Below are 14,117 nucleotides of genomic sequence, written 5' to 3' on the forward strand. Positions count from 1 at the left end.
AAGGGGGGGTCCCGGAGGGTGTGCCCTGCCCAGAAGCAGCGCGGGGGGGGGGGGGGGGGGATCAGTCACGGGTGGGGTGCGCACCCGGCTGCAAGGGGGAGCCCCCGGTGCCGAAGCTTGTCCCGGGGTGCGCTCCCGGTACAAGGGGGCAGCCCCGGCGCTCGACCCCGGGGCGGGGGGTGGTCGCCCCCGGGCGGGGCGGGGCGGGGCGGGGCGGCGGGATTATGTAAGGGCGGCGGATTACCGGGGCCCGGGCCCGGGGCGCGGCCGTGGCGGCGGCGGCGCCGCGATGGGAGCAACGAGCAGCGGCCCCGGGCCGGCCCCTGCCCCGGTGCGGCCCCCCCAGGTGCGTGCGGCGGTGGCCCCGGGGGTGTCGTGTCCGTCCCCCGCCCCGGTCCCGGTGTCCCCCCCCCCCCCCGCTGACTCTGCCCCCGGTTTCCGCAGAGCCGCGCCGTGGGGTCGTGGGTGCGGGCGCTGCTGAGCCGCGCCGGGCCGGTACCGGTACCGGGGTCGGTACTCGCCCTGGCCCCGCGGGGCCCCGCCGAGGAGCCGCCGCTGCCCGGGTGGCCGCTGCCGCAGCTCGTCTCGCTTTTCCTGCCGGAGTTCCCCGTCCGCCCCTCCGCCCGCCAGCAGCAGCTCAAGGTGCCGTCCCGGGGCCCCCCACCCCCCACCCTCCTACCGGGGTCCCGGTGTATCCTACCGGGGTTCCCGACCGTCCTCCCGGGGCGCCAAGAGCATCCCCGCCCTGGCAGCCCCGAGCGCCCTAACGGGTCCCCTTCGCACCTCGTACCGGGGTCCCTGCACGTCCTACCGGGGTCCCTGCACGTCCTACCGGGGTCCTTGCACGTCCTACCGGGGTCCCTGCACGTCCTACCGGGGTCCCCCAGCGCCCCGTGTATCCTTCCCGAGCGTCCTCCCGCGCCGTCCGTACATCCCGTGCCGTCCTACCGGGAGCGCCGACCGTCTTACCGGCTCTCCTCGCACGCCGTGCCGGGTCCCTGTGCATCCTACCGGCGTCCCCCGACCGTCCCACCCGGTCTCCTTCTACCCCCGGCGGGGGTGTCCCTGTGCCCCGTGTCGAGTCCCTCTGCACCCTAATGGGGTCCCTCTGCACCCTAATGGGGTCCCCAGGCGTCTTACCGGGGTCCCGTGTGTCCTACCGGGGTCCTGTGCCTCCCGCCAGCATCCACAACCGCCCTGCTGGGGTCCCCGTGTCCCTGTCCCCCATCCCTATGTGCCCCATACTGGGTCCCCATGCATCCCACTGGGGTCCCTATTGGGTCCTCCTGGTCCCCATGCGTCCCCACCGCCTGCCTTGGGTGCCCTGTGCCACCTCACCCCACGCAGGACCCTGCCCCACCCTGAGCACCCCAGACCCGTCTCTGTGGGGTGCTCAGCCCCTGCCCCCCCCCCCCCCCCCAAACCCCCCCAGATTCTGGGCTTCGTGGCCAAAGGCTCCTTCGGGACCATCCTCAAAGTGCTGGACTGCGGGCGGGAGAAGGTCTGCGCCGTGAAGGTGGGTGCTGCCCCTGGGGCCCGTGGGTGCTCCCACCTGCCCTTGCCCCCCCCCCCGCCCACGGCCCCTCATCCCCCCCCACAGGTCGTCCCCAAAGTGGAGGTGCTGCGCCGCGACACCCTCAAGCAGTGCAAGGAAGAAGTCAGCATCCAGGTTAGGTTGGGGGGTCCAGGGGGGACCCCAACCCATGGGGGGGGGGTCAAGGTGGCCGTGGGGATGGCAGGAGGCCGCCAGAGCTGTGAAGGGAGGGTGGCAGGAGCGGGGTCCCCGGCCCCCCCTGGCCCCCCCCCCCACCCCGGGGGGCCGCTCACCCTCTCTGCTTTGTGTCCCCAGAGACAGGTCAGGCACCCGTTTGTCCACGGGCTGGGGGACAGCTGGCAGGGCCAGCGCCACCTCTTCATCAGTGAGTGACCATCTGCCCACGGGCTCGCCCCAGCCCCCCCCCCGCACCCCCCCCCCGCCAGCGCACGTGTCCCCGCCGCCCGCACACGTGTCCCCGCACACGCGCACGCTCCCCCCGTGCTGCCCGCTGCCCCGTGGGGATCCAGGCGTTCGGTTGCTGGCTCCCACCCCACGCCCAGCGCGGGGACAGGGACAGGGGGGGACAGGGATGGGGATGAGGCACAGTGGGGCAGGGACCAGCACGGGGGTGAATAAGGCACCCCAGCCCTGGTCCCTGCCTGGCCCCGGTGGCCCTGATGGCCGTGCCACCTCGGTGCCCACGTAGCTTGCGTGTTCCCAGTGCCTGTGTGATCCCGGGGACCGTGTCACTTTGGTACCCGTGTGGCCATGGTGTCTGTGCCGCCTTGGAGTTCACGTGGCCCTGGTGCTTGTGTGTTCCCAGTGGCCACATGGCTCTGGTGCCCATGTCACCATGGTACGTGACCCTGGTACTTGCATGCTCCTGTGCCACCTTAGTCGTGCCCATGTCACCTTAGTCCGTGGTCCTGGTGCCAGTGTGGTCCCATGTCACCTTAGTCCGTGGTCCTGGTGCCGGCGTGGTCCCATGTCACCTTAGTCCGTGGTCCTGGTGCCAGCGTGGTCCTGGTGCTTGTGCCACCTCGCTGCCCTTATGGCCCCACTGCTTGCATCACCTTGGTGCATGGCCCCAGTGACCCACCAGGCTCCCCGTGCCCGTGCCACCCCGGTGCCCTTGCCCCTCGTGCCAGCCCGGCCCCGCAGGGCAGCCCATCGGTAAGGCACATCGCCCGTCCCGGCAGTGTGCACCTACTGCAGCACCGGAGACCTGCACGCGCTGTGGCGTGCCGCCGGGCACTTTGCCGAAGCCACCGTCCGCCTGTTTGCAGCCGAGCTGGTGCTGGTTCTGGGTAAGTGGCCTGCCGTGCCGGGGACAGTCCCCACTGTCCCCACTGATGGAGACCAGCGGGCAGGCTCAGCCATTCCTGGGGGTGGGCAGCTGCCTGCGGGGTGCCGTGGGGGTGGCAGCGGGCACCGTGCCGGGAGGGGACCCGCCACTCCGACGGCTCTGTCTTCTCCCCAGTGTACCTCCATGACTTGGGCATCATGCACAGAGATGTGAAGGTGGGTGGCAGCGGGGCCGGGGGGCCGGAGGATGGGGTGGGGGGGTCTCCAAACCCCCCAAGATGGAGAGGCCACCCCAGCGCCTGTCTCGTTTCAGATGGAGAACATCCTCCTGGATGAGAGAGGTAAGAGTCTGGTGGCACTGGCTTGGGGACGCCCCATTCGTGGGGACACCCCGTCCAGTGGGACACCCCGTCCATGGGTCCCCACGCGGTGTCTCGCCCCACAGGGCACCTCAAGCTCACCGACTTCGGCCTCTCCCGGCACCTGCGGTGGGGCGAGCGAGCCCACACCATCTGCGGCACCCTGCAGTACATGGGTAAGGGGGCAGCGGGGGGCTGCGGTGGGGGGCACGGACCCCCCAGGCACTCACCCGCTCATCCCCGCAGCCCCGGAGGTGCTGAGCGGGGGGCCCTACAGCCACACAGCCGACTGGTGGTCCCTGGGAGTCCTGCTCTTCGCCCTGGCCAGCGGGGAGGTGAGGACCACGGCGGGGGGCTTAATATGGGCACCCCATGGAGCCCCTAAATCTGCTCCCTGCCCCCCCAGTTCCCTGTGGCACCGGCAGGGGACCATGTGGCCATGCTGGAGCGCGTCAAGGAGAGCAGCTACGAGATCCCACCCGCGTTCAGCCCCGCACTGGCCCGGCTGCTTGCCGAGGTAACCCTTCCACCTGGATTTTGGGGTCCCTGCTGGCCCCCCGGACTGGATGTCGGGGTCCTCACCGCTCACTGTCCTCCCTCCATCCCCAGCTGCTGTGCCACAACCCCCTGCGCCGCCTGCGCTACCTCCACCATTTCCAAGGCCACCCCTTCTTCCGCGGGGTGGCCTTCGACGCCGACCTGCTGCAGAAGGACCCGGTGGCGATGGCGGTGGCCCCGCGCCCCCTCGAGCAGCCCCCACCCGATCCCGCCACCTTCGCCGACTTCGACTGCGACCTCGCCGTCTCCCCGGGCCGGCCTTGGCCTGGCTGAGCCACCGTGGCTGGGACCCCCGACATCGCTCAGGGACAACCCCCCCCCCACCACCCCTTACCCCGGCAGCGGGTCGGACCCTGCTGGGCCGGGTCCCTCTTACCCCAACGCTGTACCTCTCCCCGCGGGAGCAATAAACCCGAGAGCCGCGGGCACCGCTGTGGGTGCTGCCCTGACTCCTGCGGGGGAGAGCGGGACCCTCAGGGGGGTGTGCGGGGCTGGTTTCCCCTCCTCATCCCTCGGGTAGGGGTCGGGGCAGGTCTGGGGGGCCGTGCAGGGCTGGTTCCCTCGGGGTAGCCGCTGGGGAAGCCCCGGGATTGGGGGGGGGGGGATGGGGGGAGCTGGGCCTGTCTGTCCGTGTGTTCCCCCCACCTCCAAGGGCTGCGCGTCCCCGACGGGCTGCGCGCTCCCGACGCGCCCCGTGCTCGGCGCTGTACATAGCGCCGTAGGGGCGGGGCCTCACCCTCAGACACGCCCACTCCCCCACCCACCGCCTGGCGTAGCCCCGCCTTTAACAAACCTTTCCGGCGGAGTGACGCGTGCGCGGAGCAGCCAATCAGAGCGGTGCGTGGTTTTCAAACGGGCGGCGCGCGGAGAACGGCGGGACCTGGACCGGAGCCGGGACCGGGACAGAGACCGGGACCGGGACCGGAGAGCGGGACCGGGGCCATGCGGGCTGCCCAGACCCCTACCGTGAGTGCGGTCCGGGACCGGGGGAGGGGTCAGCACGGGGCGGGCGGGGAGGAGGGGGGACACCGGTTTGGGCAGCCCGGTTTGGGCGGCCCGGTGGGGGGTGTGGTGAGGGTCCCGGTGGGGGGGTGAGGGTCCCGGTGGGGGGGTGAGGGTCCCGGCGTGGCGGCTGCGACCGTGGGGGGTTGGCCGGGAGGCGGTGGGTCCGGTGCAGGCCGGAGCGCTGCCGGTATATATGTATACAGGGGAGAGTGTGCTGCCGGTGGTGCCGCCGGTGACCCCCGGTGCTTCTCCCCAACCCCCCCCCCCAGAGGCAGCAGCGGCCCTGGCGCCCCCCCCTGCAGGAGCTGCGGCTGCAGCCGGGCGCCGAGCGCACCACCCTCACCCCGCTGCTCCGCCGCCTGCGGCTCAAGGTCGGTGCAGGGGAACCGGGACGGGCTGGGGGGCAGCGGGGAAGGGAACAGGGAAGGGTGCTGGGGTGTACCGGAACTGGGGATACTGGGAGGGAGGAGGGGGGGGGGGGGGTACCAGGGTGGTGGGAGGATAAGTGTATCTACTGGGCTGGGGGAAATGGGGAGACTGGGGCAAACGGCTATGGGGTGTTGGGGGGAAGGGCAGGGCAGCCCTGACCCCCTCTACCCCCCCAAATGTCCTGTAGGACCATGACTGCGCCACCCCAGTATCCTGCACCCGGGGCCCCCCCAGCAGCATCATCTCAGTGCCCTCCAACCCAGGACGCCCCAGAAGTGCTATCCTGCTCCCCCCCAGCAGCACCACCCTAGTGCCTTGCACCCCAGGGACCCCCACCCTAAGCTCCAGCACCTTGGAGCCCCTCGGAACTCCCTCTCTGAAGCCTGGTGCCCCTGAGACCCCCAGCAATCCCACCCTGGCGCCCAGTGCCCTGGAGCCTCCCAGCAGGACCATCCCAGAGCCGCCTGGTAGTCCCACCCCAGGGCCCAGCACCCCGGAGCCCCCCAGCAGCACTGTGACAGCCCCCCTGTGCAGCCCTGACCCAGAGCCCAGCACCCCGGAGCCCCCCAGCAGCATTGTGCCAGCCCCCCTCTGCAGCCCCATGCCGGGGTCCTGCACTTCGGAGCCCCCCAGCAGCACCGTGCCAGCCCCCCTGTGCAGCCCTGTCCCAGGGCCCAGCACCTCAGAGCCCTCCGGTAGCACCGTGCCAGCCCCTACGTGCAGCCCCATGCTGGGGTCCTGCACTTCAGAGCCCCCCAGCAGCACCATGCCAGCCGCCCTGTGCGGCTCTGTCCCAGGGCCCAGCACCCCGGAGCCCCCCAGCAGCACCGTGCCAGCCCCCCTGTGCAGCTCCATACCAGGGCCCAGCACCCCGGAGCCCCCCAGCAGCACCGTGCCGGCCCCCCTGTGCAGTTCTGTCCCAGGGCCCAGCATCCCAGAGCCCCCCAGCAGCACCGTGCCAGCCCCCCTGTGCAGCTCCATCCCAGGGCCCAGCACCCCAGAGCCCCCCAGCAGCACCGTGCCGGCCCCCCTGTGCAGTTCTGTCCCAGGGCCCAGCGCCCCAGAGCCCCCCAGCAGCACCGTGCCAGCCCCCCTGTGCAGCTCCATCCCAGGGCCCAGCACCCCAGAGCCCCCCAGCCACACCGTACCAGCCCCCCTGTGCAGCCCTGTCCCGGGGTTGTGTACCCCAGAGCACCCTGGCAGCACCAGCCCAGCACCCTGCACCCCAGGACCCCCCGACATCATCAGCTCTGTGCCTTGCACTCCAAACTCCCCAGGCAGCACCCCTCTAGCACCCTGCAACCCCAGGTCCCCTGGTAGCACCAGCCTGGCCTCCTGCACCCCAGGGCCCCCCGGCACCAGCTCCACCCCGCAGGAAGCCCCCTTCCACGGGTGGCGAGCGGCACCCGCCGACCTCTCCTGCAGCCCCGTGGCCGCCGAGGCCCTGGCTGGAGATGGGGGTGCTGATTCCCTACCTTGCCAAAGCACCCCTGAGGGAGCCGAGTCCCCTGCCCCCCCACAGCAGGGCACCCCCGGGCTCCCTCCCACCGAGGCGTGTAGGTCGGAGCCTGCCAGGTCAGAGGCAACGGCCACCCCCGTCCCCTCGCCTGAGGTGGCCCAGGGTGCCATCTCCTGGGTGTTGCCGCTGGTGTGGCTGGAGAAGAGCCTCAACGCCTCGTCCCTGCTGGATTCCCTACGGAACAGCCTGCCTCTGCCACGGCAGGACATCAGCACCAGCGTCACCCCCGTGGCCACCGCGGCCGCCGGCACCAGCGTCACCCCCGTGGCCACCGCGGCCGCCGGCACCAGCGTCACCCCCGTGGCCACCGCGGCCGCCGGCACCAGCGTCACCCCCGTGGCCACCGCGGCCGCCGGCACCAGCGTCACCCCCGTGGCCACCGCGGCCGCCGGCACCTTCATGACCCCTCGGGACCTGCGGGATAAGAGCATGAACACATCTGCGGGCGGCCTCCCTTGTGCCAAGGACAGCGCTGCCGAAACAGACTCCCTGCTCTGGCAGTAAGTGTGGGGACGTGCCCACCCAGCCAGGGCTGTCACCTGTGGTCTGTCCCTGCCCCAAGTCCTCTCTCTGTCCCCAGCTGTCCCCGGGAGCAGCTGAAGTCCCTGCCACGGCCAGAGCTGGAGGGGCGGCTGGAGAGCACCCTCATCATCATCGAAGCCCTCTCGCTCCAGCTGCGCGACTGGCAGGAGAGCCAGCGGCCGCTGCCCGGTGTGGGGCCGGCCGAGCAGAGGGACGCACTCACGCAGACTGACATCACCCACCCCAAAGGGGTAAGAGTCCTCGCGGGGGCGATGCCACCCTTGTTCCCTGCGGCCTCGGTGCCGTGACAGTGCCCACGTGCCGCCAGCGGGATGGTGGCCCCGGCTAGACCGTGAGCCGGTGGAGCGGAAATAAAGCGGTGCTGCTGCGGCATGGCACGGCATCACGCGCCTGGCTCAACCCGCTGAGTTTGCTGGATTTGAACCCTTTGTGCGGGGAAACATCCCTGGCACACGTGGGGGGGAGGATGGGAGCTGTCATGGCTAACCGGCTCTCGCTGGACCCCGGGGTGGAACGGGGCTGGTGCGAAGCCCCCTCCCCTCTGCCGGGATGCCCTTAGGAGGAAGAGATCTACTGCAACCTCTACCTTGAGCTGCGGAGGAAAACGGAGGCTCTGCAGCGGCAGCGGGGAGCAGAACGGGACCTGCAACGGGAGCTGGAGCTGGCTGCCGCGGGAACGGTGCGTCTCGGCTGGCTGGCGTGTGTTGAGTGCGCCGGGTCTCAGCTGGGCAGGGCACGTGTGTGCCCGATGCTGCCTGTGCCACCTCTGGGAGCGCTGCCTGAGCACCGGTGCCTTTGTCCCTTCCCCAGAGTGCCTGGAGCAAGCAGTGCCTCCTGTTTCGGGGCCTCGTAGATGCCTCCTTTCAGAGCTTGCAGGATGAGCAGGGAGCCCTTGCCCAGGAGGTGAGTGCCCAATGCGGCCAGGCTGGCCCCCCCTTGCCCCTGGGATTTGGGAGATGCTGGTGCTGCTGGAACACACGGCAGCTGTTGGCTATACCTGGTGCCTCCTGGTGCCATCTCCTCTCACAGCAGGAGCAGGCGAGGGCCCTGGTGTCCCGGTGTCGGGCCGTGCTGGAGAGCGTGCCCAACAAGCTGCGGAGCTGCCTGGAGGAGCGGGATGCCATGAGGCAGCGAGCAGATGAAGCCCTCCGAGCCAAGGAGGAGGTAGAGAGGGGCAGCCGGTGGGGTGGTCGGGGCAGGGTCTGCTGTCCCCGTGCCTTTGATGGGTTGTCCTGCATCTCTGCCCATCTCTGGGGGGGTGAAGGTCTTCCTGGCATCCCAGGGGAAAGCCCAATGTGGCCCTGGAAGGCCAGAAGTGCTTGGGGCTGCCCGGAGTGGCTGGAACTCTCTGGATGGGTTTTTGGCTTGGGCTGTGTCCCGCCGGGAGCAGGAGCCCTGGGCTGCAGCAGTATGCGGGGATGGCTTCTGGGAATTGCCCCTCGTGCGACACCGTGCCTGGAGCAGCTTCTTTCCCTCGGCAGGGAGATCGCTTCCTGGAGACCTTCCGCGCCCACGCCAGCGCCCAGATCGGTGCCCGTGACCAGAGCTTGGCATCCCAGCGAGAGCTGGGCACGCTGCTGGCGGATGCCATCGAGCAGCAGGTACTGAACGGGTGGGCACCTCCAGCTGCCTCCCACCCGGGTCCCTGGGGGCTGGAAGGGCATCCCCACATCCTGAGCTTGGGTGATGATGCTCTGAGCAATGGTCTGTGATGGGCTTGGGTCCACCAGAGGTTTCTTGGCACTGCTGCTGGGAAGCTGCCACGGATCCGGCCTCGGGGCTGGCGCTTGCCTCCCTCCACAGCCATTGAACGTGGCTCTTCAACCACAACAGCGCTGACCCATCTCTCCTACCCCCCAGGCATCCCTGGCTGCCGAGGCTCAGCCTTTCCGGGAATTCATAGATATCACCTTTGAAAATCTAGAGGAGGAAAGGAGAGCCCTGGACGCGGAGGTGAGGGCTGTCCCGGTGGGGGCTGGCGGCGGGCCCAGCCCCTCGCCTCCCTGCTGGTGTGGTGCGAGCTGGTGCCGCTTCACTCTGTTTCGGAGCACTTTGTGCCCTGGGCACCGCGGGCAGCCCGGCTGCCAGACCTGTCCCTGGTCGGGCAGTGGGGCAGTGCCACCAGCCGGCACGGCTGCGCTGCCCTGGCTCCGAGGCTGGCAGTGCCATGCTAAGCTCTGCCCGATGCCATCTCTCCCCCAACGCAGCGGGAGCAGGCGAGGGCCCTGGTGTCCCGGTGCCGGGCTGTGCTGGAGAGCGTGCCCGGCAAGCTACGGAGCTGCCTGGAGGAGCGGGATGCAATGAGGCAACGAGCGGACGAAGCTCTTCAAGCCAAGGAGGAGGTGAGGGGTTGTCTGGTGCTGAGTGGTGCCTGCGGGTGTCTGGGATGCTCCCTCGCAGCCTGGCTGACGGCAGGCATGGGGTGACTTGGGGCGTCTGTTGGTGTGGGAACACCCCATGGGGAAGAGCAGCCCAAAGCGAGCCCGGAGGGCACCGTGTCTCTGCAGGTGTCTTGCCAGCTGGAGGAGACCTCGGTGGCCCTGCGGGACACGGTGGCTCAGCTGGAGCAGCTGACGGTGGCCAACACACGCCTCAGCGCAGGTAGGGGTGGGTGACGTGGGGGTTGGAGCTGCTCTGTCCCTGCTGCCCCTGTCGTGTGTCGTTCCCCCCCCCCCCACGCTGACGGCTCTGCCCCTTGTAGACCTGAGCAATCTGATGACGAATCTGGCCAGCCTGGAGCAGGAGCGGGATGTGCTGCAGCAGGAGAATGAGGAACAGTGGGAGGAGATGGCCTGGTGGGTCTGAACCCTGGGGCAGGGCATTGCCCCCCTCCACCATAGTCACCAAATTGCCACCCCTCACCCCCAAAACGTGGCACCCCCTGACCCCATCCCATCCCCGCAGGCTGGCGCGGGAGAGGGACACCCTGCAGCGAGAGTGCAACGGGCTGTGCCAGGAGCTGCGGGAATCAACCGAGTGCCGGGAGGTAGGAGCTGCCTGACCCTGCCCGCACCATCACGCGCTGCCGGCCCCCGTCACGGCCTCGCGGGAACGCTGGCGGCCGGCCAGGAGCGGGATTAGCCCTCCTGCAGCGGAGGCGGTGGGGGGATGAGCGCTTCAAGGGTGGTTGACATCCCGCACGTAGCGCAGATCTCTATCCTGCCCGGCGGTGATTCCCAGGGAGGGGGGGCTGGGCAGCTCTCTGGGATAATTTTCCTGTGGCTGCAGGCGTGGTGCCATTCCCCAGCCTCTCCTATGTCCCTCGTAAACTGTTGGTCTCCAGGGGTTGGTCTGCTGGGATAAAGCTGCACCTAACTAGAAAAGGCACCCTGAGGCATGGGAGTGACTGTGTTGAGGGTCCCAAGGGGCCCCCTCGGGTTTCCTGGGCACTCACAGCCGTGTCCCCCCACCCTCTTCTAGTTCCTCGATCAGGAGAACTGCATGTCCCGTACGCAGCTGCTGGAGGTAGAGGCCAGGCTGAAGTCCACGCTGACCACCCTGCAGGAGCGTAGCCTGCAGTATGAGGAGCTGATGGATTCCCACCAGCGCTTGCGGTACTGACCCCGCTCACCACCTTCACTTGAACCCCTCTGTTTTTGGGAAATCGAGCCCCTCCTGGGGGGTGGGGACACACAGGGGGACGCGGTTCTGGTCACTGCTGCCCCAACCAAGCGTTGATTGCCCAGGTGGGTGGAAGAGGCTGTGGGGAAGCCCAGCAAGACCCCGTCTTGGGGGAAGCTGCCTAAATCTGTAGGGTTTGCACCACCCCTGGGTCATGGCAGGAGGCAGGCATGGGAAACGTCCCCATCCTCCACTGAGGGAGAACGCTGCTCCCGCTGAGGCTGATGCCATCCCGCAGGGAAGAGCAGGCTGCCCTTGGCAAGGAGCTGGAGACCACCAAGGCCGAGCTCCTCGACTTGCAGCTCAAGAGAGACAAAATCTCCTGGTGCTCCACGGACATCACCGAGAGCAAGATGCGGCTTCAGGAGCTCGCTGACTGCCTCAGGGCTGCTCTACAAGAGGAGGTAGGACCCCTGCCCTGGGGACGAGGACAAGAAGGTGGCCGGGGGGGAGGGGGTTCAGACACCCGTGGCTCTTCATGGTGTGGCTTCGAGACCCCCTCTGGCTCGCCAGGGCAGTACAAAGCTGTCGCAAGCTGCGCTCTGGCACCGTGTTCTCTCTCCCCTCTGAAGGATGACGATGCCCCACTGAGAAGCAGAGCCTGGACCCCCGCTCCGCGGACACCAGGCTGGCAGACACCCCGCCGTGCCTGGACCCCCGCCTGCCGCACGCCGGCATGCCGCACCCCATACCATGCCAGGCCCTCTTTTGTGGGCAGTGTCCTGAAAGCGGTGTCGGGGAAAGGTGAGCTGACACCCGCTATCTGGGTGCTGGGGGTCCCTGGATGGGGATGGAGATCCCTCCCTCCTATGCTGGGGATGTGCGCTGGTGCTGTGTGTGGAGGAGATCCCAGTGCCTTTCGCTGCGGATTCCCTGGTTGCTCCTTTGTGGCATCCATGGATTGGGGGTTCACTACTGCTGCGAGTGTCAGGGGTCTTCTCTGGGCTCCCCGGGGCGGATGGGTGTATGAGTGAGCTCTGGTCGTGCTCCCTGCAGCACGCAGGGCTGGGCACAGCGCATCTGCACTCTCCTCTCACAGATGTCGATGAAGCCACCGGAGGTGGGAGTGTATTTACCAAGGACAAACCTGCCTCTACACCAAAGCTGATAGGTACTGGAGCTGTCACCCTGCCCTGAACCCTGCTCTGAAGCTGCAGGGCTGCCTGCATGGGGGGAATGAGCAGGCATGCCTTCCCGCTTGGCTCCGTGTCCTCTGGGGCTGACAGTTTCTTCCATGCGACTCATGAGCCTCTGCCCTGCCCGCAGAGCCCGAGGATGGTCTGCTGGAAAGCGTGAAGGAGCTGAGAGCCATGGTCTCTGACCTCACCATGCTGAGCTCCCGCATCCAGGAGCTGGAGCAGAGCGAGTTCAAGGCGCTGCAGATGGAGATGTGAGTTCAGTGGGGGCTCATGTTGAGGGCCGGGCACAGGCACCATTCTCCTGGGAATGGCCTCTCCTGCGGGCAGCCTGTCTGGGCTCTGCCTCTGTCCCCAGCCCTGGATTAGACCTCTCCTGCCATGGCTAGAAGGGCTTTTTCCAGCTGGCCGGGCTGGTGGGTTGACCTCTCCCACCACAGGACTGGTGGATGCCCTAGAGGGGGTTTGGTAGCCAGCACCACACTCGGCTGCTATACCCACCCACTCAGCACCGCTGTCCTCTCCCAGCTCCGATCTGCAGCTCCGTCTGGAGACGGTGACAACCGAGAGCCAGGAGAAGATGGATGCCCAGGCTGCCACCATCATCAAGCTGAACAAGGCGCTGAGGGGCAAGCTAGAGGTGAGCTGGTGCCAGAAGTGGGCCAGCGCTCACCCCAGGGCAGAGCCAAACTGGGACGGGCGCTGATCTAGGACACAGAGAAATCTGGGTGACCGGCTCCGGCGATGCCCCATGGGTGCTCCTGGCTCGTCTGACCTTCTCAAACATGAGAAAACCTGCTCCCACCTGGGGTGATGTGGATGGCCAGGGCTGGGCACTGCCTGACACTGCTTCTTCCCCCTCCCGTAGAGCGAGAAGGAGCTGCAGGACGTGGTGAAACAGCAGGAAGAGAAGATGCTGCAACTCATCGACAAGAGTGGGGAAGTCACGGTGTGTGACGGGGACCTGGCTGAGCTGCATGCCTGGGGGGGTGCCGGCTGCAGGACCCCACTCAGCATCTCCTCTCCCCCCCGCAGAGGCTGAAGGGAGAGGTTTCCCAGCTGAAGCGCTCGCTCCAGCGTGCAGAGACGGAGGCCAAGGTGCTGTGGGAGGAGATGCGGGGGCAGGAGCCCAAGGTGGATGCCGTGTACGTCCAGGAGCGAGTCCTGCTGCGGCAGGAGGTGAGGCCAGGGGGCTGCCGGGGCTGAAAGCTCCTCGTGTCACCATCCCTCTGTGGCCAGGGGACCTCTCCAGCCCTCGGTCCTCAAGCAGGCGACCAGTGCGATGGCAGGGGGGAGCCCCCCCTACACCAGGGCTCTTGCCCCACAGTGATGTCTCAGCGGCGCTTGCTTTTTTTGCAGGTGGACAAACTGCGGCTGCTGCTCCTGGAGAAAGAGGATGAGAATCTGCTGCTCTCCGACAAGTACTTGGAGCAGGTATGGGGACCCCCAAGGGGCTGCCCTGGCTCTTGTGCCCTCTCCATCCTGGGCTGGTCCCTGCCCAATTTTGGGGCAGGTTCCTGACAGGTGGTATCTCTCACTGCAGGTCCAGGGGTTGGAGCTGAGGCTCTGTCATGCCCAGAAAATGCTGAGGACCCACGAGGAGATGCAGGAGAAGATGAAAGAGGTGAGGTTTGTTGTGGTTCCTCACTCCCACCCTTGCTGTGACTGCAGCAACACAAAACCCTCATCCCAAACACTGTCACTAACGCTGCTACTGTCCCCAGGTCCTGTCGGCCGTCCCTGACGTGGCAGCCGGCTGCCAGGAACTCCACAGCCTGCTGCGGTACTTGGGCCTGAAGCCAGCCAGTGGCAGCAAGGAAGTTGCTGAGCCGCTATAGCCTGTAGCGTGAAACCTTCCTCTTAATGCTGTAATTATTTATTGAATAAAGTTTTGTTGGCTTTCACCCTGCATGGATGCAGGAAGCTCCTGGTGCCTTGGGTGGGGACAACTTGTCCAGCCTGCACCGGCTGCTCCCGCTTCGTCCCTGTCACGGGGCTATGAGCACAACTCCCTGTCACCCCAGGGCCTCTCCTTCTTGGCGGGGGACATGCACCCACCCCCGCACACCTCCACTGGCGTTTGCTCTCATTAAGGCACTGCATTC

General features: G+C 68.0%; 2 protein-coding genes across 2 annotated transcripts; both read left to right on the plus strand.

The window, feature by feature from the left end:
• Positions 1–168: 168 nt before the first annotated feature.
• RSKR (ribosomal protein S6 kinase related) lies at positions 169–4,163 on the plus strand. Its single transcript, XM_049803259.1, has 12 exons — positions 169–346; positions 445–642; positions 1,433–1,516; positions 1,601–1,669; positions 1,850–1,919; positions 2,737–2,844; positions 3,018–3,058; positions 3,156–3,183; positions 3,288–3,377; positions 3,448–3,536; positions 3,608–3,718; positions 3,811–4,163. Exons 1-12 carry the CDS (start codon positions 290–292, stop codon positions 4,030–4,032), a joined length of 1,167 nt encoding a protein of 388 aa, XP_049659216.1. The 5' UTR covers positions 169–289; the 3' UTR covers positions 4,033–4,163.
• A 111-nt stretch (positions 4,164–4,274) lies between these two features.
• On the plus strand, positions 4,275–13,915 carry SPAG5 (sperm associated antigen 5). The gene is made up of 24 exons (XM_049803258.1): positions 4,275–4,725; positions 5,034–5,135; positions 5,381–7,212; positions 7,293–7,485; positions 7,815–7,934; positions 8,066–8,158; positions 8,285–8,419; positions 8,737–8,856; positions 9,116–9,208; positions 9,463–9,597; positions 9,763–9,856; positions 9,957–10,050; positions 10,160–10,241; positions 10,676–10,809; positions 11,115–11,280; positions 11,449–11,620; positions 11,916–11,987; positions 12,143–12,266; positions 12,541–12,652; positions 12,881–12,961; positions 13,048–13,191; positions 13,372–13,446; positions 13,556–13,636; positions 13,737–13,915. Exons 1-24 carry the CDS (start codon positions 4,702–4,704, stop codon positions 13,848–13,850), a joined length of 4,392 nt encoding a protein of 1,463 aa, XP_049659215.1. The 5' UTR covers positions 4,275–4,701; the 3' UTR covers positions 13,851–13,915.
• The last annotated feature ends 202 nt before the right edge of the window (positions 13,916–14,117 follow it).

The sequence above is a fragment of the Accipiter gentilis genome, chromosome 6, assembly GCF_929443795.1.
Source record: "Accipiter gentilis chromosome 6, bAccGen1.1, whole genome shotgun sequence".
Lineage (NCBI taxonomy): Eukaryota > Metazoa > Chordata > Aves > Accipitriformes > Accipitridae > Astur > Astur gentilis.